We start from the raw sequence: 26,666 nt of genomic DNA, 5'->3' as shown, positions 1-26,666 counted from the left end.
TGGGGCCATAATAGTTGCGCAGTGTCAGGGCAGCTGCACGCCATGCAACCCTAATTTGTGGTGGTGGCGGCGGCATGGACGCATGGCCCCATCTACATGGGGTGCGCATCCATGACATCACTTGTGCGTCCTGACCAAACACTGGGGTGCAGAAGAGACGTCACTGCACTGCTGGAGGCAACTATGGTGCCCTATCAGCAGCATGAAAAGGAGCTTTCATTGCGCACATCGTTCCCCTGGTAACGAAACGGCCATGGGAACAATGTGAAGGAGAAAGGGGCCAGGCTGTCCATGGCTCTGGCTGTCAGGGTGTCTGGGGGCATGAAGCCCCAAGGACACACCTTTTCTGTGCCCGGAAAAACTCCGGATTTGGGCCACAGGGCTACTGGTGAGGCTGCTCTAACCCCAATCTGGAGTAAAAAGGGGCGGGTACAGGCTACCCTAAAGGGTCAGTCTGTACCGTGCCAAAAGCAGAAAACCTCAAAGACCTGGAACAACTACTAAGAATATCAGGGAAGAGAGTGCTAAGGCAGGACTATTGTTGAACATAAAGAAAACAAAAATAATGACCACAGAGAACCTACACAAATTTGAATTAGACAATGAAGAAATAGAAATGGTAAAAGAATGATCATACCTGGGATCAAACATTGGTAGAAATTGAAAATGCAACCAGGAAATCAGAAGAAGATTAAGAATGGGAAGGACAGCTATGAAAGAACTAGAGAAGATGCTAAAATGCAACTGACCACAAAAGTTAGAATCGAACAAACCATTGTATTCCCTATTACCATGTATGGATCTGAGAACTGGACAGTTAAGGAGGATAGGAGGAAAATCAACTCATTTGAAACGTGGTGCTGGAGAAGAGTGCTAAGGATTCCATGGACAGCAAAAAAAAAAAAAACAAACAAACAAAAAACAAACAAACAACAACAACAACAACAACAACAAATGGATCCTGGAGCAGATCAATCCAGAAATCTCCCTAGAAGCCAAGATGACAAAACTCAGGTTGTCGTACTTTGGACACATCATGAGAAAGCATGAATCACTGGAAAAAGCAGAAATGCTAGGAAAGAGAGAGGGAAGTAGAAAGAGAGGAAGGCTGCATGTGAGATGTATGGACTGTATAAAGATCACGAGTATGTGTTTGCAGGAGTTGGGTAGAGCAGTGGAAGATGGGATCTTGGAGATGTCTCATCAGCAGGGCCACCATGGGTCAAAATCAACTTGAGTGCAGTTAACAACAACGAAGGGCAAATCAAGCCTTAACTCTCTCTAGAAAATAGGATTACTAAACTGAGGCTGTTATACTTTAGACACATCATGAGAAAGCATAACTCATTAAAAAGACAATAATGCTTGTGCAAGGTAGAAATCAGCAGGAAAAAAAGGAAAACTGCATTACAGATGTATAGATCCTGTCTAGGAAGTCATGGTCCTGAGTCTGCAAGACCTGAGTAGGGCTGTTGATGATAGGAAAACCTGGAGCTCTCTCATTCATGAGGTCACCATAAGTTGAAGTAAATTTGACAGCAGTTAACAAACCATGTCTAACTGTGTACTAACCAACTAGTCCATTCAGTTCAGTGGAAGCATTGCCTCTTCCCAAGTAAGCCATAAATGTGTTGGGAAAGAAGTGCACGTTGTAGACTTTCTTGAGTGCAACAACCCTCTGTCCACAAAATATTGTTGAATTCACCTTATGATTTGGCATTTGTAGGAAGATGCTATCACCCCATGTCACTTATCAGAACCTTCAGCAAATTAAGAATTTTGAAGACAGCTGGGAAATTTTAAACAAATGTTCACAGCTACTGATCTTTTTCAAGAGGTTTTAATAAAATTTGATATCTTTAAACCTCACGCTGTACATTTTAATTTACATCAACCTCAGATAAAAAATAATCTTCTTACAAATTACATTTTCCAGTGAACTTTTTTTTTTGCAGTAAAAATAGCTGCTACACATTTTTCTCCTAATTGCTGTACAGGAGTCAGAAAAATTACCAAAAATAGAATCCATATTTTAATTAAGGTAATTCTCAAATTAGGGAAAGAGGATGGAAAATATTCAAATGAAAGAAAAACAAACATTATATATACATTTTTAAATGACATGCACAGGAGATACCCATCAATAAATATGTTTTAAACAATATTAACCTGTTCAATTTCATGTAGGAGGAAAGGTCACAAACTGAGTTTTTATCCTATATTCTACACTATTAGTCTCTTGTGGGGAAAAAATGCTTCAAGAGTTTGGTAGCTGTGACCACACCATCTTGCACAATGGCACTTGGCATGTGCCTATTCTATACTATTTCATTAACTCCCTTTACAGAGTAAATTCTTCCAGATGCTGATGTTCCAAAATGAAACAGTTACTTTCTTTCTCATTCAGATGCTTATATGAGCTTAAATTACAGTATACAATATCTATTAAATAGGAGCATAAATTGCCATTGAATCATACAAACATGCTTACAAACACACATACACATATTATGCACACACAGACATATATAGATGTCCAAAATGGTATGAATTTCTCCCACCCTCTGAGGGATTTCTGTCATTGATCCACCTGCCTCTAAGGCTAGGCAACCTGTTTATGGGCACTGAGTAGTGAAACCACATACTTTGAAAGAATGCCCACTGTAAATTCATTTCAGCACCTGTATTAAATATACGATAGCTTGCCTTTTCTGTTATAAGCACACACACCATGACATGTTGACATCTGCAAAGTTGCTATTTGAGGAGAGTTTCTTTTTGCACTAGAAATTCCAATGGCTATCAGCCTTTGGTAGGGGGTAAACACCCTTAATTGTACAACAGTGTACATAACCCAGGGAATGAACCCTCAAACACTTTCATTATGTTCAGGTTATAGCTGGGGACTGTGCTGACCTCAAGGCTGTTCAAGAGCACAGATGTAGCAAGATCTGAAGCCAGAGAGCCCAAGAATAAGGCCTTTTCTTTCCTTCCACAGCAACAGAAACACTTCTTTTAAGGTCGCTAACAGTACACCCCTCTAAACAGCCAGAGGATAAAACCAATGACTGATGCAGAAGGTCCCAATCACAGTTCATCCATTCTTGCATTTTGCATCAATGCCACAAGATTGCAAAGTTTCAGTCCTCTGTATCTGGCTGTACACCTAGCATTGCATGCAGCTCTTCTGCTGTATACCCCAACAGGTTCTGTAGGTCACACACAAAACGGTATACATAACGCTTCCCTGAAGTCTTGTGAATAATATTCTTATCGTAGTAATAGCGCAGGCCACGGCTAAGCTTCTCATAGTTCATTTTGGGCTTGTTTTTCCTTCTGCCCCATCGCCTTGCAACCTTAAGCCAGAACAGTGGGGGGAAAAAGATTTAGTTCAGTCAAGTGCTGTTAAAAACATGTGCATTTAAAAGTATTTTTCAACAGAATTATTTAGCTGATTCCAAGTGTCATTAGATTAACCACCAGCATCATATGACTACAGTTTATTGGGGGCAACTAGGAACAGCAAATGCTCATCAGAATTTCACTCTGGAATGTAATGTCTAGTCCTAGCAAGATTACTGAACTGTTAAGGCCAGCATAGTCTAGTGGTTTGAGTGTTGGACTAGGACACTGGGAAACCAAGGTTCAAATCCCTGCTTGGCCATGGAAATTCACTGCGTGGCAATGGACAAATCACACATTCTTACCCACACATGAAGACAAACCCCTTCTGAACAAAATTCTGCCAAGGAAACCCCATGATAGATTTGTCTTAGGGTTGCCATAAGTCAGAAATGACATCAAGGCACACAACAACAAGACAAGAGTGAAAATTTCTTGTCAACTGGAGAGTCAAGAGGGTTGCCATTTTTTAAGGTAACTGATACAATATAATGCTAAAGCTGAAATTTGTATCCAAGTGAAATTACAAAAAAAATTACTTTTCCAGACAATGTTTTATAAGAAATGAGATTTTAAATGTAAAGCAGCCTGTTGATATTGAGCTGAAGAACCAGGTGTTCAATGCTTTCAAGAGCAATGAATATAAATACCTTCAGAATGGATCTTGCTCAAAACCATCTGTGAAGTATCACAAATGCATAAGCTGAAATCAAAGTACCTACAATACCTATGGAACAATTTTTATATACCTAAATAAATGTAATTGGTAGACACTGACTATGTAAACTCACTGAATTGTGTTACTGAGGCTAATATTATGCATATTTGTATCTAGGGGCAGAGTACATTAGCATGACAATTTGTAGCCTCTCTGTCCTTCTTGGTAGTCACATATAAGAATGGGTACAGCTTGGTAAAGTTACTTTTCTAAACTCTGAGTATAAGGAACAACTCATTTTTATCCATAACAACTGAACTACTCACCTCATCTGGATCAGCAAGTTTGAACTCCCATCCATCCCCAGTCCAGCTAATGAACGACTGACACGATTTGTCAGTTAAAAGTTCTAGAAGGAATTGCCACAGCTGTATAGGTCCACTGCCTGTTAAGATCAAGATAAAATTGTTAAAGCATAACTAATTTCCTCTCTCTCTCTCTCTCTCTCACACACACACACACACACAAAGCATATGCAAAAAACCCCATGCCTCTAAAGATAGTAGCATAAAATGTGTATTAATTTTAAAAACCTCTTGGTTAAAAAGTCAATGCCTCTACCAGAATTTGAATCCAACAAAGAAGTCTATGTAAGATACAAATGTCTTAGAGGATGCCAGAATTTCTGAGTTTAAAACACAGCACAATGGCTTAAAGGAAGATTCCCCCTCTCTTTCACTCTCAGCAGTTGCAGTATTAATGGATTTTCATTTTGAAGCTCATCCCAGTTGAAGGGAATTTTATTTGAAACTAGGATTTCAGAAAGAAACTGGATAAGACAATTGCCAAATTGTGATTATTATTTTTTACTTGGCTTTCATATACAGACAACTGTCTGCAACAATCTTGTTATTTTTGTGTGCCTTCAAGTTCTTTCTGAACTTATGGTGACCCTAAGGTGTTTTCTTGCCAAGATTTATTCAGAGGAGGTTTGCCTTTATCTTCCTCTGAAGCTGAGGGAGTGTAAGATGGGCAATGTCACACAGTGAGTTTTTCCATGGCCAATCAGGGATTCGAACACTGGTTTCCAGGGTCCTAGTTCAACACTAAACTTGTGACACCACAACACTGGCTCTCCAGCAACAATCTAGGCTCCAATTAACCTTTATTCTTACAACAAATGTTAACATTTGGACTCCAGTTAGCTTGCCTGTGTTATATCATTTACCCAAACCAATATGCATCCTCCTCGTGATGTATTTCAAACCCCAGAAGTGGATTCTGAGAGATGGGAATCCACAAAAAATATACATTATTCCCAAGCTGTGGACACTGGAGCTCTTTCTTTCTCTGTCTTAAAAGCAGAAAGATTTAGGATTTACCTGTAAATCCTGCTAGAATTGCTGCTGGTATAACTGGTTTCCCTTGCTCCACAGGGTCACTTCTTTCTTGAATGTAGTCTTTAAAGGACATTGTGGGTTTGTTTAGACATAGCGACTGGCTGCAGTCATCTTCAAAACTCTCATAGGATGGCACACGCTGAACATCTGCTAAAGAGGACTGGCTGTTCCAAGACTGTAGCAATGAATCTGAGCTCTCATAACTTTCTGTGCCACTGTCGCTAGAATCAAGCTCCCGAGGTTTACCTGAATGGAAGATTGGAAAAGCAAAATAAATAGAAGTTCACTTTTTGGAGGTTTTTCTGGGGGTGGCAAGAAAAGCAGCATTATACTACTTCTACAAATGAAATATTTTTAATGTAACAAACACAGATTTGAATTGATAATGCTGAGATTACTGTCTGAAAATTTCACCTTGCTTCAGTTTCATAAGTGAATTAGACTGGAGGATGTGTAGAAATCACAGGATCTCAACATACAAAGCCCAACCAATGATGAGGAATGCTGAGGTACAATCAAGTAAAGTTTAGCGAATCATATGATTACTACCTTTGCATCATACTAATTTATTTTAAATTATGTTGGTCCTCCTCCAGCTATCAAGAATATACTTTACTGGGGTTGAAATGTACTATAATTTTGAAGGGTTTAAGTTATTCAACTGAAACCAACTTTATCTAGCTAAAATCCAGTATTAGTTTCTGCTTAATATAGCAACAATATCTGAAACTAAGTCAAGTGAGCGTTGCCTTTCATTCTGCTCTTTGTACAGACTGAACTGGATTTCTCTGAAGATGCCAGCCACAGATGCTGGCAAAACGTCAGGAATAAACTCTTATAGTGACATGGCCACATAGCCCGAAAAACCCACAAAAAACTATGAACTGGATTTTACTGGAACCTATAAAAAGACACTAGCAATTCTCCAGATTAAAACTAATGGCTTGTGGCTCAATAACAAGATGTGAGGTGAGCTACTGAACTCAGAATCTACAAGATTGGGAATCTGAATACTGAAATTACTTGAGCTAATGACATTTGTTTTGTTATATTAGGGACATCTATCTCTAAATGCCTAACTGAATTACACTTTAAACAGCATTATGATTAGAGTACATATACTTACCAGAGTTATCCAACAGCATGTTCAGATTGTTTCTTGTGAAGTCCTGATTCATGGTGCAATAATTCACATTGACTGTTTCTAGCTGTGCTTTAGGAAACATCTGATATTCTTGTTTCAAATGAACAAGATTTGGTCCTGTTGATGGCTGGCATAAGTCACCCAGAAGGCTGGTTTTTGGATAGGTTAGTGTTTTTGGATAGCTAGGTACCTGAGCACAATACTGTGCTTGATCAATGTCAATACCTGAAAAACACAAAAAGAAATGCACATTGTCAGACCTTAATACAGACTCTAGAACAGTAGCTCCTTTCCAAGTGGGCCTAAATTGTTTTTGCACAGGTCTTTCATTAGTTTTTGAGCAGTATGTGGAGCGAATCTCACTGGTATCAGTCTTCCCCACACAAAGACACTGGTGTTTATTAAAATGTCTAGTTACAAGAACCACACTGTCTGATAATCTCTATAAATCTTTGAAACTGCAGATCAGATGAAATACTGATGTAATAGAAGCTTCCTGCATCTGTAAGCAAATACATTAAATCTGGGGAATTTTTGCATATAACCCCAATCAATTCCACGCACAATAGCCAATGTTGAGGGTCTCTGGGAATTGTAGCCTAAAGCAAGGGGGTCAAGGGTTCCTATGCCTGCTTTAGTTAATTCCCACAACTTTCAAAGCATTCATTTGAGCTGGTGCAGTTTGTGTCTTTTGCCAATGAGTAACAATACCAAAACCAGTTGTTCAACTGCAGTATTAAGTATCAGATGCATTCAAATACAACATTGATGAAAAAGGGCTGAAATTTCATACACACACACATCTATTTATTTTTTGCAGCCTATCAAAAACATGAATCAAAATTAGTTCAACTAAAAGGGGAGTTAGAGTTTTAAATCTTAGCTTTCCTTTCTTTTAAGGTTTCTGATTTTCATGGATCTTAAGAAATGTTTTCAGCCTGATCCGTGTTATTCTTTCCCTTCATTTATTACTCAAAATTAAACAGGTCAAAAATGTAAACCTCATACTGTTCAACCACCTAAAAGAACCTAAGAGGAAACCTGACTTTAAAAATAAACACACACCTGAACTGAAAATAAAATACAAAATATTTTCAGGAGGTTGCAAAATTAGTAAACAAACACACCCACCTCTGCATATATTTTTTGTACAACAAAGATATGGGTGCAGATCCATTCATATGCAAAGGAAATTCAATATCTCTGTCTTTTCTGACTAGTGTAATTTGCTTAAAGACAATTTGTTTTATTTAAAAATTTACCTAATGTGTTGTTGTTGACCCATTGTGGAGATGAAGTGAGATGAGAATTTTCCATATACTGTTCCTGTGGCTTTTCTTCATTGTCTGCAAGCAAAACAAGCATTTTTTGAATATGCAGTTGGAAGGGAGAATTTGCTTTGGTATGTTAAATACATGTCATATATTTCTCATAATTATACATTGCCACTGAAATCTTTCTTGTCTAATGTTGTCAGGTCTCTATATATTTTTAAATGGTCTGGAACCTAAACACCAGTGATAAGAACTTTCTTTGTTTTTTCATTTATATTAACAGGAATAACTACTACAATCTTTTGAATACATATAAGTTGGAATTCCAACTTGGTCATCCTTATAGGTAGGCTATTTAAATTAGCCACAATTTATATCTGAACATAAATATGACTAAGTACCAATCTAACCCATGATTTCATGAAATGAAAACACATATCACTTTCTACATTATAGTTTTCTAATTTGGCATAAAAGATTAGACATATATGAAAAAGAGGGGCAGCCACAGTCCTGGACCTTTCAATCAAAAACTAATAAAGCTCAGCATTACCTTCTGATACTTTACAACAAGTTTTCAACACTCTGAACAATTTTAAAGGCTTATCCATCACAAATATTAAACTATCACTTTGTTTTTGCAATTTACCTTTTATCATCTGCTCCAAGTGTTCCCACAGAATATCACCCACATAATCAGGTGCTAATTCCAAGAAATGTTCCTTTCCCAGATTGCACAAATCTTGACCATTCATGGAAAACCTCTCAAAGTTCACATTTGTCAAACTAAATTCATTGGCAGCCCAGAGAAGCCACTGATACACCTGATGCTGCGTCCATAACCACGGATCTGTAAACGAGCAAGATGAACCAATTAATAACCTTACAAGGGAAATCTCCTACAGCATTATCTTCCAGATGGAACACATACTGCTTTCCTTTTTATTGTCCCATGATTCCACACACACTTCTGAGCAGCTTCTATAAAACAACTTAGACTACAAGCCTAAATATAATAGTTTGGATCGCACCAAAATCAATGAAGCTTACTTACAAGTAATGGACTAAAGGCAATTGTTAATCCCAACCAGAATAGGCCCAATGAATCAATGGGAACCTGATAAATCAACATTTATGCAAGTCCCATTGATAATGTAGGCCTATTTACATTGTGTTGAAGCCTATGTGTTTAGGATAAGAGTACCACAGCACAGACAGACTCATTTTGTCTCCTATCCAAACTGCATAATCTTGTACAATGGGAAGAAAACACACTTACTGCTTGGTATGCCCAATCTGCGTTGTTCCTTTGTGAAGCCGCTGAAAGTTGCTTTTAAAGCTTGACTCATGACAGCTTTACTGCTTGGAGTTAAGAGAGGCAACTCACAGCTATTTGATTCTGAAAGAAAACATTGAAATATTCTAAACAGGGTCAGTTAAGACAAGGGGCTAAATTATTTAAGAATATTACCCACAGCTCTACCACCAAAGTGTGCATAATTTTAAGAGATTTTCTGTTTGTGTGTTTACAGACCCCTTATAATCTGAGGCCCTAAACTTTAATATATTTAGCGTGTGTATAAATCCAAACACAACCTTTCCTACTTGTACCAAAAGCAAAAGGAAGTGAAACGATTATGCTTCTTCTCTCTTTGTGAAGATGGCCTACAAGCTTATTCTATATTTGGACCAAATGAACGAATAAAGCCAAATTACATTTTTTTGAAAGGCTTTGTAAATGACAGGTAACACTTCAGTGCTAGAAAAAACACTGAAAAGAAAACATGGACAAGTTGGTTTATATAAACCAACAGTTGCTCCCTAATTGTTCTCTAACTTTGCATTTCTTCAGGAAAGGACTCCTGCCTTTACTCCTGATGCTATTAACTCAATACATTTTCTGTGAAAAGGTGGTTGCCTTTGCTATAAAAACTCCACCCATTCTGAAATCACCATATTTTCCTTTGCTAATGTTTTCATCCACTATTTTCAAGTTGCAAGCAAGGTTCTAATAAATTGCTAGACAATCTGGCCAGAAGTATTCATTGACTGATAATTAGTTCACCTTTAATGGAAGTGAATCAATAATTTCATACTTCTGGTGTGATATGGTTGGCTTTAGTAAACTAGAAGACCTTAGTAGACCTTAGTAGACCTTAGGCCCTGATCAAAAATTCTCAGAATCTCAGTCCAAGTTCAAAAAAATAACTGTTCCAAGGATAGATAATACAGTGTAGTCATGCCGATCCTTTGATAATAATGGCTCCCCTATGAATTTAAACTGAAGGAGTCAATCAAGGAATGCATTTTGCTAAATGCAGGAAATACTAGGGAGCCACAAACACACTTTGATCTGGTCCCACTTTTGATAAGGGATGCAGATTTAATGATTATGTGATGCTATTACTATACATGTTCTACCAAGATGTTTCCCGCTTACACTTCTGACCAGATATAGCACACAGCTAGAAGCTTTGGTGAGGGTGAGTTTCCTGCAAACTGGGGCTTCTGTTCCTCATGCAGATGACATGGAATTCCAATGTATTCCACAAACCCAGCTTTATTCACCAGTATAATCAAACTGCTATATTTATCATGTACCATAAAGTATTTACCATAAGAAATAGAGTCAAGGCCTGTAGGCACTTCCTGAAGTGTCTGATCTTCATTTAAGGAGGGAAAGTATCCCATAAACAAAGAGTTTGCACTTTCAAAGCTATCAAATGCAGGTTGTCGCTGAAAATAAAGAAAGAAGGCAGTTGAATGTAAACATTTCAGGACATCAACACCAATTTTAGTATCTTGTGACAAAGTGAAATGTGATAATCTGAATTAAACCACCATTCCTAGTTAGCATAGAGGATTCCATGCTTTCCAACATATTTTGAAAAACCATGTACAATACATTCATACAGGTCACCACTAAGGAATCTTAACACTGACATTCTGTTTTAAGGAGTCATCTCTGCAAACAGTTTTTCTTCCATGACACAAACTTACAAACAAAGAACAGATGTTTCTTTTAAGACTCCCTAGTTTACTTGAATAGCTTGCTCACATATCAATCTAGCAAAGAGACTTTTTTTGGTCCAAATCAGCAATCCTAAAATATGTATTAATTATTCATTCAATTTCTACCCCATTTTTCTCCTAGTATGGGATTCAAAATGTCTTACAATAATTTAAACTAAAAGTTTAGGTAAAATCTTATTTTACAAACACTACAAACATTAAAAAGCATAATTCTAAAAAGACCATGTTTAAAACAGGTTGTTGTTGTTATTGCGTGCCTTCAAGTTGCTTCCAAATTTATAGCAAACCTATCATCATGTTTTCTTGGCAAGATTTGTTTTGAGGAGATTTGCCATTGCTTTCCCCTGAGGCTGAGAAAAACTTCCTCAAGGTCACCCAGTGGGTTTCATGGTTGAGCAGGGAACTGAAACCTGGTGTCCAGAGTCATAGTCTAACACTTTAACCACTACACCATACTTAAAATATATTTAAAATATAATTGAAAGGATAAGAACTTTCAAACAGCTTTTTACCATTTGATTAAAAATTTTAAAAATCAGCTGCCCAAATAGAAAGGTCTTTGCTTGGCAGTAAAAAAGAGAGCAGAAAAGAGGTTAACCAGAACTCTCCTGGAAGGGAATTCCATTGCCTGGGAACAGCCACTGAGAAGGCTCTTGATGCTTCTGCTAGGGAAATAAGGAACAGGGCAATCCTCCCTCCTGCATTCCCCTATCCACCCAAAAAACATGCTCCAGCAGCTGGGGAACCCTCAGGAGAGGAGAAGAAATCCCCAGTGCTCTCTAAGTACAGCACTGCATTCAGCCCCATGTGAATTAGTTTACAACAGATTCATTGCAAGACAACAATGTCTGCTGTGCATTTTCATTTAGCTCCTCCTAGAATTTGACTAGGTGTGCTCTAGGAGACAATGGCCATTTTGAGGAATTAATGGCATTTGAAGATTATGGTAACTAAAACCTCAACTTACAAACAATCTGCTTTCCTTTTTATATCAAACAGAGCTATTCACTACAATAATTTTATTAAAACACAGAAAGACTCAACTGCACAGGCTGCATCTGCACTGCAGAAATAATCTAGTCAGGCATTGCTTTAACTGCCCTGGCTCAATGCTATAGAATTCTAAGCACTATAGTTTTGTGAGACATTTAACCTTCTCTGTCAGACAACTCTGGTACCACAACAAACTACAATTCCCAGAATTCCACAGCATTGAACCATGACAGTTAAAAGTGGTACGAAAACTTGATAATGTCTGAAGTACAGATGCAGCCACACAAACATGTCTAATATAGGTGAGACAAATGTAAAAACGTGTTAAACAGAACACAGACATGCATGGAAGAATAAGACAAAACTATAATCTTTGTGGCAGTCTTAGGACAATTGAGAGAAAGGATTAAAATTACTTTCTATTTCTGCTGGTTTCCTCTTTAAACAAACAAAAGCATTCACTGACATGTCTTCACTCAAACTAAAGGATATTAATGGTTTATTAGTCTGTTAAGAGGCTCTTCCAAGAAAAATGTGTTTAACTTTCAACTGATACTGTGCTGTTTTCCCTTCTTTAGAGTTTTTACAGTGTAACTCTATACATGAGTATTCAGTAAGCTTCACCGAGTTCAAAGTGGCTTACTATCAACCAGGTATGTTTGTACAGGATTGCAAGCTGTGTCTGACACTGCATTGTTTTTCACTTTATGTATTTTAAACTGTGAGCTTGTCAATTCAGGACAGATTTTCTACTGACTGCCCCTTTCTTTGAGGAAACTAAATGTGGAGACTCAAACACGAATTAACATATTTCTCAGATATGTATCTTTAATGGTTAATTTTAGTACTAGAAGATCTAAATGTAATGCAGTCAAAATGATTTAGTCCAGAACAAAGAAACTATTCATATACAGACATTAAGAATTAGAACATTCAGCATCCAAAACTCACTTGACGAATATGTTGTATAAGATTAATAATAAGCCAGCTGTCTAGCCTTTTCACAACACAGATTTTTTCAGTGTTATTAGATAAAAGATGTGAGTCATCACCAATACCTAGGGGAAAGGCCAAGCTCTTTCAACATAATCTGGAAACTCCTGTGTTTTGTGTAAATATGTGACCCTTACACTGAGTCACTGGAAAAAATGTGGTTTTATACGAATGAGTAAAAGGGATGCTGTACTTTAAACATTATGTTGCATTTTTAAAACATGAAACTAAACCGTAGAGTGAGCATATTTAAAGGCTACACGGACTAAAGCCTACTAGGCACATGAGCAACAAAATTTCATTTTCTATGCCAAAGTTACTAAAGAATAGTGGAAAATAGTACTCATTGAGAAATCCTAAAGTACTGGGAACAGCCGTACAATGATGGAACTGTGCCCTAAAGGCTGATATGAGTCAACCATTATGCCTCTAATATGCTTTGTCACATGGCCAAGCCTACCAGAGTACACAGCCCAGGTTAATAAGCATCTATTACAAGGCCTACACTTATATTATTATGTGGCTTGCTTAAGTGGAAATACAACCTCTTCATAGGCTGCTACTATGTTAAGACAATTTCTGTAATGAGAGCGTCAACAATTTCCTGAAAATGTTGAATTTTAGGCAGTATTGATATAAATCAACAGTTGTGATCCATATACATATTAGTGGCATTTTAAAAAGATAATGTTATGATGTCCCAATGGTGGACAATGCTGAGTTTTTGTATGTAAATATTTTGCATATTCAGGATGGGGAACCTGTGACCTTAACATACCTTTCATTGTATATGACCAATGAGCTGGCCAGGGCTGATGGAAATTGAAATCTAACATCCTCTGGAAAGCCACTAATCCCACGTCATGGGGTTAATATGACCAACTGCACATACAAATGCTACTGTCACATTAAAAATGACTATTCCAGTAGTGCCTTTATATAAATCTTTATAACTTTAACTATGATGCTCATCTAGAATTCAGTTTCAGTATAGAACAAATTGGAAAAGTCATTTCTTGTAGCTCTATTATTTTCCCTCCTCATATATTAAAATTTATATGTAGCTCTAGGTTCACTGAATTCATTAGAGCAACAGCCTGCTTCTCACTGTGACTAAAAAGAACAGTAGCAGATGGAATGGTTTTTCCACAGTGCATACTTTCTCTGTTACATGCAAATGCTGTTCCATACAAATATGCCCAAAAGATATGCCTTTTGCAGAGATTAAACTGCCTGTTATTGAAAACAATGTTGTTGATATCTTACCTTGAGCAGTCCTCTATACAAACTGCATACCGGCGCCACCTGATCCATGTTCTTGATTCCAAAGTCACTCATCTAAGAATGAAACAGAATTCATAAGAACTGTTTATTGACAGAAACAGAAAGCAACAGTCTCAGTTTATGCCTAAACATTACAGGATTCACGAGTGTCCCAGTGTTCCTTCATTTATAGGAGATAAGATCAAATGAGACAAATGTAGACCTCCCTGTTACACAAAATTATAGCTACAGTGCCATTATATTTTAAGAATCAACTTTTAATGCCATTGGTTCTTCAATGAATACCCCACCTCATGTAACTCCCTTTGAATTACAGGGAATTTCATAAGCATTTGGAGAGGAGTGTCTGCCAAATGTTTAAAATTCTGCTCAACCTAACCTGAAGTCTTGCACGCATCTATGTTGGGCTTTATCACATGGGAGGAAATTAGGAGTTTAAACAGTAATTAACCCATGAAAATCACACAACTGACATTAAAACGTGATTCAAATGAGTTTAACAAAATGGCCATTATCCCATGAATAACCAGGGAATAACCAGGCAATAAACAGCAAAAAGTCATTCACGGGAAAATCCCATGAAGGATTTGCTGCTGTTTCTTGCCTGGTTATTCACAGGATAATGGCACTTTAATCATGTTTCATCTCGACCTCGTGTGAAAACTATTAGTGCAATTGTGGGATTGTCACAGGTTAATCACCATTTATACTTCCAATTGTTCCCCATGTGATAAATTCCCTCAAGTAGTTTGTTTGGGTCCTGGCCAAGAATTTGTATAATTGTGTATATTTGGGCCTTCAAATCAATATATAAGGCCTATTTAATTTATTCTTCTCATAACCAAAAATTTGGCATTTAAAAAAATTATAAACACATGCACCCATAAAAGTGTCCAACATAGAAAAAAACTTGGTATCAAACTTCCAAGAACCAGAATAATGATAGTATCCTGGGAGGGCTATGTTGATGTCACCCAATTTACAATAAATCTGGAATACAAAGCAAAAAGACACACTTGTATAATGACTAGAGCCTAGTATGGCTCTAGGGTTGCATCTACACAATGCAAAATCAATGCAGTTTGACAATGCTACAACTGCCATGGCTCAGTGCTATGGAATTCTAGGATTTATAGATTTGTAAGCTATTTACCCTTCTCTGTTAGTGAGCTCTGGCACCAAAACAAACTAGAAATCCCAATATTCTACAGTGATGGAGCATTGATAGTTAAAAGCTGTGTGAAACTGCATTAATTTTGAAGTGTGTCAGCAGCTAACAGAAGTTGAAATCCATAGACAGACATGAAATAAACACTGGTTGGCTGGCGCAAATCACCAAGAGCTCAATCTAATGTGTCTCACAGGTTTCTTGCGCTGGTACTATTCCATTTTCTCTGCACTTTGTATCTACTACTTTGTTTGTTTTAAAATTGGGAAACCATTTAATATCTCACTAATCTTTTAAAACTTTTATAATTATTTGTTGTTTAATATTGATTTTATTGTAAGGTTCCCTTAGATCTTTGGGTAAAGGGCAGGATATAAATATTATAATAAATACTACTACCCCAACTTTACATGCAGAGTGACACCCCCCCCCCTTCAATTTAGTCACCTCCTGAAGTAGGGTGACTAAATGCAGTTTTTCAGAACAGCCTTGTTTTTAAGGTAAGTTTTAAAGTAAGTTTTATTTTAAGGTAAGTTTTATTTTAATTTAAAGATAAGTTTAAAATAACTGAAAATGGTAATGCTAGCTAAAGTCGAGACTATACACCATGCAATCATTGTGGACAGATTGTCTTACAGAATTTTTTTTGTGGGTTTTTTGGCCTATGTTACAGAATGTTTTTTCAATAGTAGTTTACTGGAACAACTTTTTAAGACAGTTGTTTAAAACCAGCTGTAAACTCCCATTAGTCTACATTTACAATAAATTGGAAATGATGTTTACATTATTAGCTTTACTAACTCTGCATCCTATTTAACATTTGACCCTTTTGTACAAATGGTAATTAAGTTCATTTAAACAGCATTTTGCTTGCAACAAAATCTTTCTTATTGGTGAAATTAATGTCTATACAAGAGAGCTTACTCATTGTTGAATGGCATATGCTTTAGGGTAGTAATGTTTTTAGTTTGTTGTTTTTTTTACCAATCTTGGCTCCAGATTTTCTGAGGTTCCAGGATGATATGATCTGTGGTTTATCCAGCTCTGCCAACTCTAACTCCATTCCCAATTACTCCAATAACCACCAGACCTACAAAAGCTACAAGGCTGGAGTGAAGGGACCAAAAGAATTCCAGAGATGGAGGCCTAGTTAAATGTATTAACCTTCTTAAGATATCTTCATATATCTTGATAGTTAGACTATAGACAGAACTAGATGCCTATGTTGTAGGCCCAGTCTTAGTGAGTGTAGTTGTTTCCCTTCTGTCTGGGTCAGAAAGTGTGAGTCCAGCATATTTCTATGAGCTGCTAACTCACTCACCATCAATGCACGCAACTTTTCAGCCTGGACATACCAGCATCACTTTTACAAGCCCTTTAAAGGATAGTGTTTAAATAGCTCACAGACAACTCCAGTAAGGGGGAATGATTCTGAACAGTGCTGGGAAGAGTATAATGTGAGGTTTCTTGACTAATTCTCTTAAACCTCCAGTTGATGGAATTGCTAAGTCTTGAATACATGTACTCAATATGCAAGGCTCAAAAAGGTGACTACAAAAGCAGAAGTATGGGGTATAGCTGATTTGTTATGATGAATACTGTACAAATAAATGAGTGGCCACTAAACTGGATTAACCCTTATCTTTGCTGAACACATAAGAAATGTGTATTAACTTGATGGTATTTCCCTTAAGAAAACCTAAGTTAAAAAGTGTGTGTGTGTGTGTGTGTGTTGTGAGTCTTCAACTTTCTGACTTATGGCGACCTTAAGGGGAATCTATCATAGGGTTTTCTTGGTAAGGTTTGTTTAGAGGAGGTTTGCCAGTGCCTTCCCCTGAGGCTGAGAGAGTGTGACTTGCCCAAGGTCAATCAGTGGGTTTCATGGGTGAGTAGGAATTAAACCTGGGTCTCCAGAATCATAGTCCAATGTTCAGATTACTATGCCACACTGGTTACATAATTGTTATTTTAATGTATTTTTTCATATGCCTTTCAATGGTTGATTTTATAAATTCCTTTTAACAAACCATCTTAGCTGCACTTCTCAATTATGAAAGTAACTGAAAATTAAATGTGGAATATTTCATTATACTAAGTTAACGACATCTATCAGGAACTCTCTCTACTAAAATATATTTGTTATGACTTTTTCAGCTGAGTGTACTGATGCCACACTTTTTAAAAAGCAAACTTTGACAGGTAATATATTCTTTTAAACCTCCCAAAATGCAGTTTTTCTGAACAGTCTTGTTTGGCTTCTGAAGGGTAAGTCAGGCTCTAGCTTTGAGGTTCAGCAGCTAGACACAACTGGAATGTTCTGGAAACTGAAGTTTAACAACATGTATCTTCAGGTTCAATGGGTTCCTCAGAATCAGATAATCTGAAGATTACCTTCCATATAACAATGCAAAACACAAAGTTCCCTGGGGTATAGCAATGCAAAACACAAAGACTCCTGGGTCAAACAATTAACTATTTCCCTCCCTTGGTAAGATTTAAGTAAGAATTAACAACTAATGCCTTAAACAATCATCCCTCCACCTCCATTCCACGTTAATTTGTTGATTTCATAGATATAGTTCCATATTGTGGCCATCTCTAATCTATGGTGCTAGATTTTTACAGAAGTGACTGAAAATCCTATACATATCAGGATATTTGCTGGTCATGTAAAAACAAACTTTAGGGTTTTGAGTACTCAGCATCTTTTCATTTCTTATATATGGCATTGCCCAGTGGAAAGAAGCAGTCGAAAATGAGGCTTTAATATAGAAGTTACCTCTCTTTTAGGAAGGGCAACAAAGACAGCGAGTTTAAACAGAATCATTCTCTGTTGGAAGAGGTAAGAACTCTCCATAGAAATAAAAGCAGAGGCAATCTGAATTCTGAAACAAACAGTTCTACAAGACTGGTCTAAAAAGAAAGAATCTTATGGCACTTTAATGATTAACAAGCGTATTGTGGCATAAGGTTTCATGGTTAAAGGAAGGGCCTCAGCCCTCCACTTTCACAGTGTCACCTGTTTTTGTGCAAGTGATCAAAATAGAAAGGCATATCCCTAAAGGCTGTTTATTGGCAATCCCAAGATGTATTTAATATTTATTTACAAACTAACATTTGCTAGCATTTCTTGCTGACACAAGAAAAGCATTTGTGACCAGCATTTATTTACAAGCAGACACGATTTCCCTGTTTTAATCCACAATTAGGAAGACCAAAAGTTGGTGACATCTTGAACATCCTGGATCATACTAGAAATATCATAGTCCAATACTCTTTTGCCAAGGCAGAACTACCCAAGTTACTTTCTGACACGCAAGCTCAAAAGTCCAGTCAATGATGCAACACTAGTGTGAATGTATGATGCAAATGTGGATGTGCTCACAGCACTTGCCAAGCAAACCAGCTGTTTGCCCACACAAAAGGGCTAGATGCTACGTAAGAAGCCGTACCTTTTGATCAGAAAAATATCTCTGTTAACTCAACAACCCCTTCTGTCTGATCACATCCAAAGAAACACATACAAGTACCATTACCACTTGGATAAGGAGTAGCTCAAGTTACATTTCTAAAGGGAAGATCTTACTTAATGAAGGCTTGGCACAACAAAAAGCTTCCCTATATGAGGCTTGTAGGAAAGAAGACCAAACGGAGACCAAATGACAAATATTCTGCAACAAGTGACTGTCCAAGAGGCCTTCAAGTCTGGAGAAGGACTGAAAATGTTTATCAGATTGACCGTGAAAAGAAAAAATTAATAAAGAAACCCTGGGAGGTGTCTGTATCATCCACCTCCTACGCACCTCTCATCTTTCTTTCAGTCACACAGATAACCAAGATGACAGAGAGAAACAGGAACAACAGACATCTTCCTTTTCTGACTCTTATTAAAAAACCTGAAGAAAAGTAAATCACTGAACCATTTTTGGGACTTGCTTTCTACTAAAGGGTACACAAAGGCAGAAAAAGGACTAGAGCCCAACTACCATCATCAGGGGCTCTGGCTTTTGAGGCAGTTGTTCCAGAGCCTTTGAGGCAGCATCGCTGGCTCAAAGGACTCCTAAGGGTCCAGATCGGCCACAACTCCAGGACGTCATCCACACTGCCGAAATAATCCAGTTTGATGCCACTTTAACTGCCTTGGCTCAATGCTGTGGAAATGGCAGTTTGTTGTGACACCAGAACAAAGCTACCATTCTCAGAATCCCATGGCAATGAGCCAGGGCAGTTGAAATGGTATCAAACCAGATTATTTCTGCCATGTGAGTGAGAAAGTGATGAGAAAAACATTTCTCACTTGGCAGGGATGCTGCGACACCTGTATGGATCCACACAACAACAACAACAACAACAACTAGTACTAGTACTACTACAATAGGGATGTAGGAGCCTCTCTGGGGTGGCCCAAAGTGACCAGATGCCCTCACTGCAAAGGAAGACAAGGCCCTGCAAAAGGTAAGGCAAATGAGAAAAAGAGAGGATACTCCCAAAACCCAAGAAAACACCCCTGGCAATGGGAACCCATGCTTCTTAACCATGCTCAAAAGGGAGGGCATTTTGAGATGATTATTATTTATCATTAAACTTTATGTATGAAGCACTGTAGATAAGATAAAATAAGAGAGAATAAAACCAGATAGATTAAAATAAAATAAATACATAAGCTAGAATAAAATAAGATTGATAAGATAAAATAAAATAAAATGGCCCTGCCAGTGGTGTACATTCTTGAAAATGGAATATCATTCAGAATTGATCCAGGATATTGCTCCTGGACTGAAGGTTGGCATGTAGGGCAGGTCTGGGGGGGGGGGGGGGGAGGAGGTCTGGACACCTTGGGGCTGAACAGAGGTTACATCTGCAAAAACTGAAACCCTAAAACTATAAAACTAACCCCCCCCCAACACCAGCAACCGCTGCCAGCCTCCCCCCCCTCCTCCTCCTCCCATCTGGATCACGCCCAGAATGGAAAGAAAGGGGTTTGGGGGCATGGGCTTAAAAGGAGGGCCCTGGGGCTAAATGGGGGGGGCTTGTGGGGTCCCCCATTCCCCCTCTGGTCCCAGCCTCTTGGCAAACACCAACAATAAGAGTAATGTTTTCCAAAGGGCGGTACATCAGAGCAGCAGAGGCATTCCAAGAGGAAAGCCCCCTGGCTCCCCCTCAAGCCCCATCCATGCCTGCATTCCTTCCCCCGAGCAGGGCTCTCACCTGGGCGCTGCCCTGGGCTGATGTCCCCCCAAAGGCGCCCTTTCTTGGCTCCAGCCTCTCGCCTTCAGGGTCCCCCCTCGAAAAAACAAATCTCCTGCTGCTTCAACCGAGGCTGCGACGTTATTCCAAGCCCAGGAAGGGAGAAAGACAGAGCAGGAGAGCAGGGCTGGAGTCCAGGGAAGAGAGAGCTTTCGCAGCAACAGCAGCCACACTCCCCTCCTTCTTCCAGGCAGCCTCAAAGCAAATGCCTCCTCTCAGCCCAGCTTGGACCCGCCTGGCTCTTGATGGGAGGGAGGAGGGGGCGGAGCTTCCTTCTCCTCCTCCAGGCCCAGCCCAGCCCAGCCCAGCCTGGCCTTCCTCCTCCTCCTCCTCCTGAGGCCAAGCCTGCTCTGGCCTGGGCCCAGTGGCTTTCCCAAGGAGGTCTAAGGGGTGACCACCGCCCCAGTGTTATAGATTATTGATTATCTTAAACCCAGAATTTTAACCAGAATTCAGCAGGGAGACCAAGTGGAGTCGACTGGAGAGGAAACATGTGAATTGTAGCTGCAGCTGTTGTTCCCATAGAAAATGCCTCCCAATGACTGGGGCCACGATTTCTAAAACGAACCACATTTTCCACAGCATTTTGAACAAAGAAAACTAGAAATCACATTTCATTGGTTGTATTGAATCAAACCTTGACACCCCTGGATATTCATTGGCATCAGTCCATCTTTTATCTATATGTTTTGTTTCACTGTCCTTCAACTGTTTATGCAGTACTTCCATTTCTTTGGGTTAATATCTTAAGTTTGGAGCCATTTCCAAATTGTTTGCATTCCAAAACAGAGCATTTGACGTGAACTGGAATAACAACTTTTGTTCTCATTTCAGCACTATAATTTAAGCTCCTAAGCAAGTTAAATTCTGAATTTCAACCATGCCACCACACCGGGTGGCACCCAAATGGGGGGTGACCCACCCCTTCTCCTCAGACCTCAGCCTTTGGGCAGAAGCAGGCTGTGGCATTTCCCTGTCTCCCCTGAAAGTGCTGAAGAGAAGCAGGGAGGGTCAGGGGCAGGAGAGAGGAGAGGCTGATATTTTAAAATATATATTTTTATTACCATCACTATTTATGGTAAAAAAAATAAGATTCATAGAATCACAGGGGATTGTCACATAGGAGGCTTAACATTCCTGAAGCACAAAGGTGTGATAGCCAGTTGCACTTAAATGCCAATACTGTACTGCAGCCACTCACTCAGAAACCATAAGGTTGCGAGTTCAATACCAGCCAAGGGCTCAAGCTCGACAGCCTGGCATCCTTCCGAGGTCATGAAAATGAGGACCCAGATTGTTGGGGGCAATTGGCTTACACATTGTAAACTGCTCAGGGAGTGCTTAAGTGCACTGATAAGCAGTATAGAAATGTACTTGCTATTGCAGTGTTCTGCTCCTCTCCTGTCCTCAAAGCAATCGCGGAGAAGCCATCTCTTCAATAACGGGAACTTCCTCTCCACCACAGTTCTTGGTAATGTAGTCGGTATTAACGTTACTCATAAATCATAATTCCCATATATCACTGAAGGTAATGACAATAGTTGACATAAATAACTAGCAACATAAAAATTATGCCTTTAAATTACGGAATAATACACACACTCTAAATGTATTTACATGTACATAGTTTCATGGGTTCAAAGTGAAAATTTAGTAAAACATGATGTTTTTAAAGAAAATGTTAAGAGATTGGTAACATTCTCCCCAGCATTGGTAGCATTTTCAGCCCACACTGGCCTCCTGGCCTCATCTGCTCAGCTCAGATCCTGCAGGCCCAGGGCCCTGGCTTCTTTGATTGAGTCTGTCCATCTGGTATGTGGTCCTCTTCTCTTTCTACTGCCTTCCGCTTTTCCTAATTTTAGTGTTCAATTTTATACTTGCACTTTAGGATCTTGTCTAGTTCTCTCATAACTGCTTTTCCCAGTCCTTGTCTTCTGTTCATTTCTTAATTGTAATTTCCATTCTGATCAATGATTGATTCAAGGTATGGGATATCTGTAATTATTTCAAGTTCCTCATCATCTAGCTTGAACATATGTAAATCCTCCATGGTCATTATTTTTTGTTTTCTTAATGTTCAACATTAAGCCTGCCTTAGCATTTTCCTCTGAATTTATTCAGTAATGGTTCCAAGTCTTTGTTGTATTCTTCTAGCAGTATGTGTCTAAATGTTCTATTGAAGTTTTACGTTATTACAGTATGAGAACCTGAGGACTTCAGGAAAATTTAATTGAGAGATGGAATAGGGGGAGGATGCTCTTATTTTTCCATCCATCCATACCTGCACCTCTGCCCTGACCTCCACCCAAAGATGCACTTCTGCCCTAACACCTCCTGACTGAGGCCCTAAACAGACCGGCAATAAACACCACCATTGGGGCAGAGTGGGGAAGTGGCAACCACAGGCCACGTGCCCCAACTCCATTACCATGCTGGCATGACGTTGTGCACCCCACCACATGGCGGGAAGCATCACAGTGCTCGCTTGGCGCAGTATATACATGCGCTGTGCCAAAGGAGTGACGAAAAGCCGCCTGTAAATCCCCTAAGAGACTTGGATACTCAGTGCTCAACACCATTGATAAGCCACATTGAAGCTAGATTCACTTTAGCACAAATTGCTGTTTTCAGTAGAGGAGCTCACACAATGGCACAAACCAGACATTATGGAAGCCCTCCAAGGCCTCAGCCACTTTAACCTAGCCGTGCTTATATGCCTCCATAGTAAGAACTGGCTCAACTTGTCACATACCATCCAACATTTCACAGATGAAAACTGGGACATGTGGCCAAGCAACATGAGTTGCCAAGATGGCAAAAATTATTAATGAGAGAGAACACACAAGCTGGGAGAGGATGCAGCAGTTTGCTTTTGCCTGAGCCTACTAGGAAGAGCAAGATTCTGCCACTCTTCTCCTTTCCCCTCTGTTGTGTTAAGTGAATGCAAATTACTTTTGTACATTGAACACATTTTGTAGCAACTGAGGTAAGCTGAAAACAAAGCAGGAAAGTGGGAAGAGGGAAGAGAAACTAGTATACTTTAAATGTAGCTAAAAGACCAGACAACAGAGATTAATCAGGACTGTCCCTGCCCAGTTGTGACAGTCCGAGAATATGCTGTCAGCAAAGCCTAGAACACGGTTGCTATATGCCATGGTGATTTGTTATTATGTTCATCTACCCAAAAAATAAAATTAAATAAAAATTAAATAAATTAAAAATAAATTAAAATAAAAAAATAACAAACAAATAACAACACCAAGCATGTGCCTTTTGGACCCAGTCTAAGTCTCTAAAGGAATAACTCATTATTTGCCTTAATTTATCTTTAGCAACTCTACTTCTGAATATACATGCCCACTCCTTGACTTTTTATTAGGTTTTTCTTGTTTTTACTATATCTTTATGCTCTTTGCTGACTGTGTTTCCAATTTTTATTGGGTATTTTAATTTAATGTGAAATTGTTTCTGACTTTCATGTTGTATGAATTCTTGTGGGCAGGGAAATTACTCCTAAATGTGATTCAGAATAAATTATTCCTGTGGTGCATTTCATACCATTTTAAACTCCTCACAGTAAGCTAAGATAAGATATATATTTAAAACAGTTATAAATATGATGGTACAATTAATGGGTAGGAGTATTCCAGTTATCCTGTTGCAATAAAAACCCACCAGTTCCTTCTCAAGGACCAAAGGGTTTATTTTAACTTTACTTCCTCCTTCATATACTAAATGCTTCTCAGGTGGATATCAACTCCCATTACTCTATCTCAAGCCTTATTTTTATAGGCATTATGTTATAGCCGCACAGCTGCTGACAACATAAAACATTCCATGGCTGTTTTTAAAAATTAAGCATTACTCTTTATGACAGCATAGGATCTTATAATATGACTGTAAAGAGCACACGCTACAGCTAGTGGGGGAGGGAGTAATTTTAAACACCCAACGATTTTAAGTTAAATGTCTCAGGTTTATAGCATTTAGGATAGGCCTAAGTGGAGGTCAATAAATGGTGAAGAGAATGGCCAGCAACAACAGGCCTCTGCCTGCTAAGAAGACAAGCCCTCCTCCCGACCACCATCTTGCTTGTCTTTATTACATGTTGTTCGATTTTTATTGGTTTTTGTGCAGTTGTTTTTATGATGTGTAAGTTTTAAATGATTCTGTGAACCGCTTTGATCACCTCGGAAAAGCGGTATAAAAATAAAGCATATTGTTATTATTATTATTATTATTATTATTAATGCTACTGTTCAGATGAAAATAAAGGAAAGAAAGGGTAAACAGGGGAGAAGGGAGGAGAGCTTTAAGAGAACTGTGAAATTTCTTAGTATTCATTTCCATCTACATTATACATAGATAAATAAATTATCCATAAATATGTCTTCTTCATCTACTTCCTTCTTAGAATGTTCAGCATGTGTTCAGATGCAAACCACATTGACATGGCTTCTACATAGTGGCATGAAAATTGAAATGGCAAAACTGGATAAATTTTTTTAAAAGGCATAAAGGAATCCAGTAGCCACTGGCATCACTAGGGTTGGCATTATCTGTTATGGTAACTTATGGTGCCACCCCCCCCCTTTAACCTCCTCTCCTACTAAACCATACAGTAACAGAATCCTTAGTAATGTTTTTGGTACCAATGTTACTGATAAATTGTAATTCCCATACATCATTGAATGTAATGACAATAGTTGTGACATAAACAACTAGCAAAATTAAAATCATACCTTTAAATAACAATATCATAAGCACAGCCTAAATGTATTTACAGGTACATAATTTAATGTGGTTAAAGTGACAATTTGGTAAGATGTGATGTTTCTTAATAAAATTGAAAAATATATTTTTTAATTTTTTAAAACTTTTTTTTTTTTAAAAAAACCTAGGGCTTCTTCTTTCTCCTCTCACTGAGCCTTGACCCACTCACACCATCTCTTGCTCTGAGTGCCAGCATTTTAAAGGGATGCAAGCAAAAGCCACAGCCCATTTCTGCCAAAAGGAAGGTGTTTGGGAAGCAGTGATGTCACATGGTGTGGCATGTACCCTCCTGCCTTCTAGTGATTCCCCTGCTAGTGGCAAAGTTTATGCTAGAATAAATCAGATAGTGTCAGAGGTACTACTCGATTCGTTTATGACTTTTTATGCTATTACAGGACCTTATCACATGTGGGGGGGTTGCAGTTCAGATCCGCAGTCACTCCTGTTCTAGCAACGCGAAGCGTGATGTTTTTTCACACCAGATCCAGAGTCACTCCTCTCTAGCACTGTGGATTCACGTTAAAACGTGATGTTTTACCACACCTGGTTGCCTTTCTGCTGCCCTTTCGAATCAAGAGGGAAGCGGAGTCAGTTATATTCCAAACAAGTCACGTGATGTGGATTCAAGCAAAGCAGAGTGAGTGCACATTGTATTACCACACCAGAGAGTTCAGCAATTCAAATCGGCACCTTTGCTCAGTGGGGCTCTGGACACTGTCCTCCTTCCTTGCCCCCTCTTTAGCTGTCATCCTTCATGGGGTGAAGAAGCAGTCAGGGGATGATGGGATAGGTCGCAGGGGGTCACTGGGGCCAGGATTGGGATGCAGGAGAAGGCAGGGGATGATGGGCTAGGCCGCAGGGGGGTTGCTGGAGCCAGGATTGGGATGGAGGAGAAGGCAGGGGATGATGGGATAGGTTGCTGGGGGTCGCTGGGGCCAGGATTGGGATGCAGGAGAAGGCAGGAGATGATGGGATAGGTCGCAGGGGGTCGCTGGAGCCAGGATTGGGATGGAGGAGAAGACAGAGGAGGATGGAGATGATGGGTTGGGTGACAGGGTGGCAGAGGGGGCAAGACAGGGTGAAAGAGGAGGTGGGGAATGACAGAGCAGGATGCAGGGGGCCAAGGGGGGTGACATCGGAGTGGTTTTCCACACCAGATCAATTCGAAGTGAAATCGAAGTGATCTTGGATGTGAATTCTGTGAATTCCCTTTTTTTCTGAATTCATAAAAATGAGGGGTCACTTTGGAATCACTGCGGAAGCCCCATGGAAGGGGCTCCCATAGAAAGGAATCATT

General features: G+C 39.0%; 1 protein-coding gene across 1 annotated transcript; it reads right to left on the bottom strand.

The window, feature by feature from the left end:
• Positions 1–1,824: 1,824 nt before the first annotated feature.
• Positions 1,825–20,816, bottom strand: ETS2 (ETS proto-oncogene 2, transcription factor). The gene is made up of 10 exons (XM_042457807.1): positions 20,558–20,816; positions 14,164–14,235; positions 10,494–10,614; positions 9,158–9,277; positions 8,528–8,728; positions 7,867–7,950; positions 6,587–6,829; positions 5,443–5,706; positions 4,387–4,505; positions 1,825–3,356 (listed from the first exon to the last, which is right to left on the bottom strand). Exons 2-10 carry the CDS (start codon positions 14,233–14,235, stop codon positions 3,141–3,143), a joined length of 1,440 nt encoding a protein of 479 aa, XP_042313741.1. The 5' UTR covers positions 20,558–20,816; the 3' UTR covers positions 1,825–3,140.
• Between the last annotated feature and the right edge of the window lie 5,850 nt (positions 20,817–26,666).

Source organism: Sceloporus undulatus, chromosome 3, assembly GCF_019175285.1.
Source record: "Sceloporus undulatus isolate JIND9_A2432 ecotype Alabama chromosome 3, SceUnd_v1.1, whole genome shotgun sequence".
NCBI lineage: Eukaryota > Metazoa > Chordata > Lepidosauria > Squamata > Phrynosomatidae > Sceloporus > Sceloporus undulatus.
This window is presented reverse-complemented; position numbering and strand designations above follow the sequence as displayed.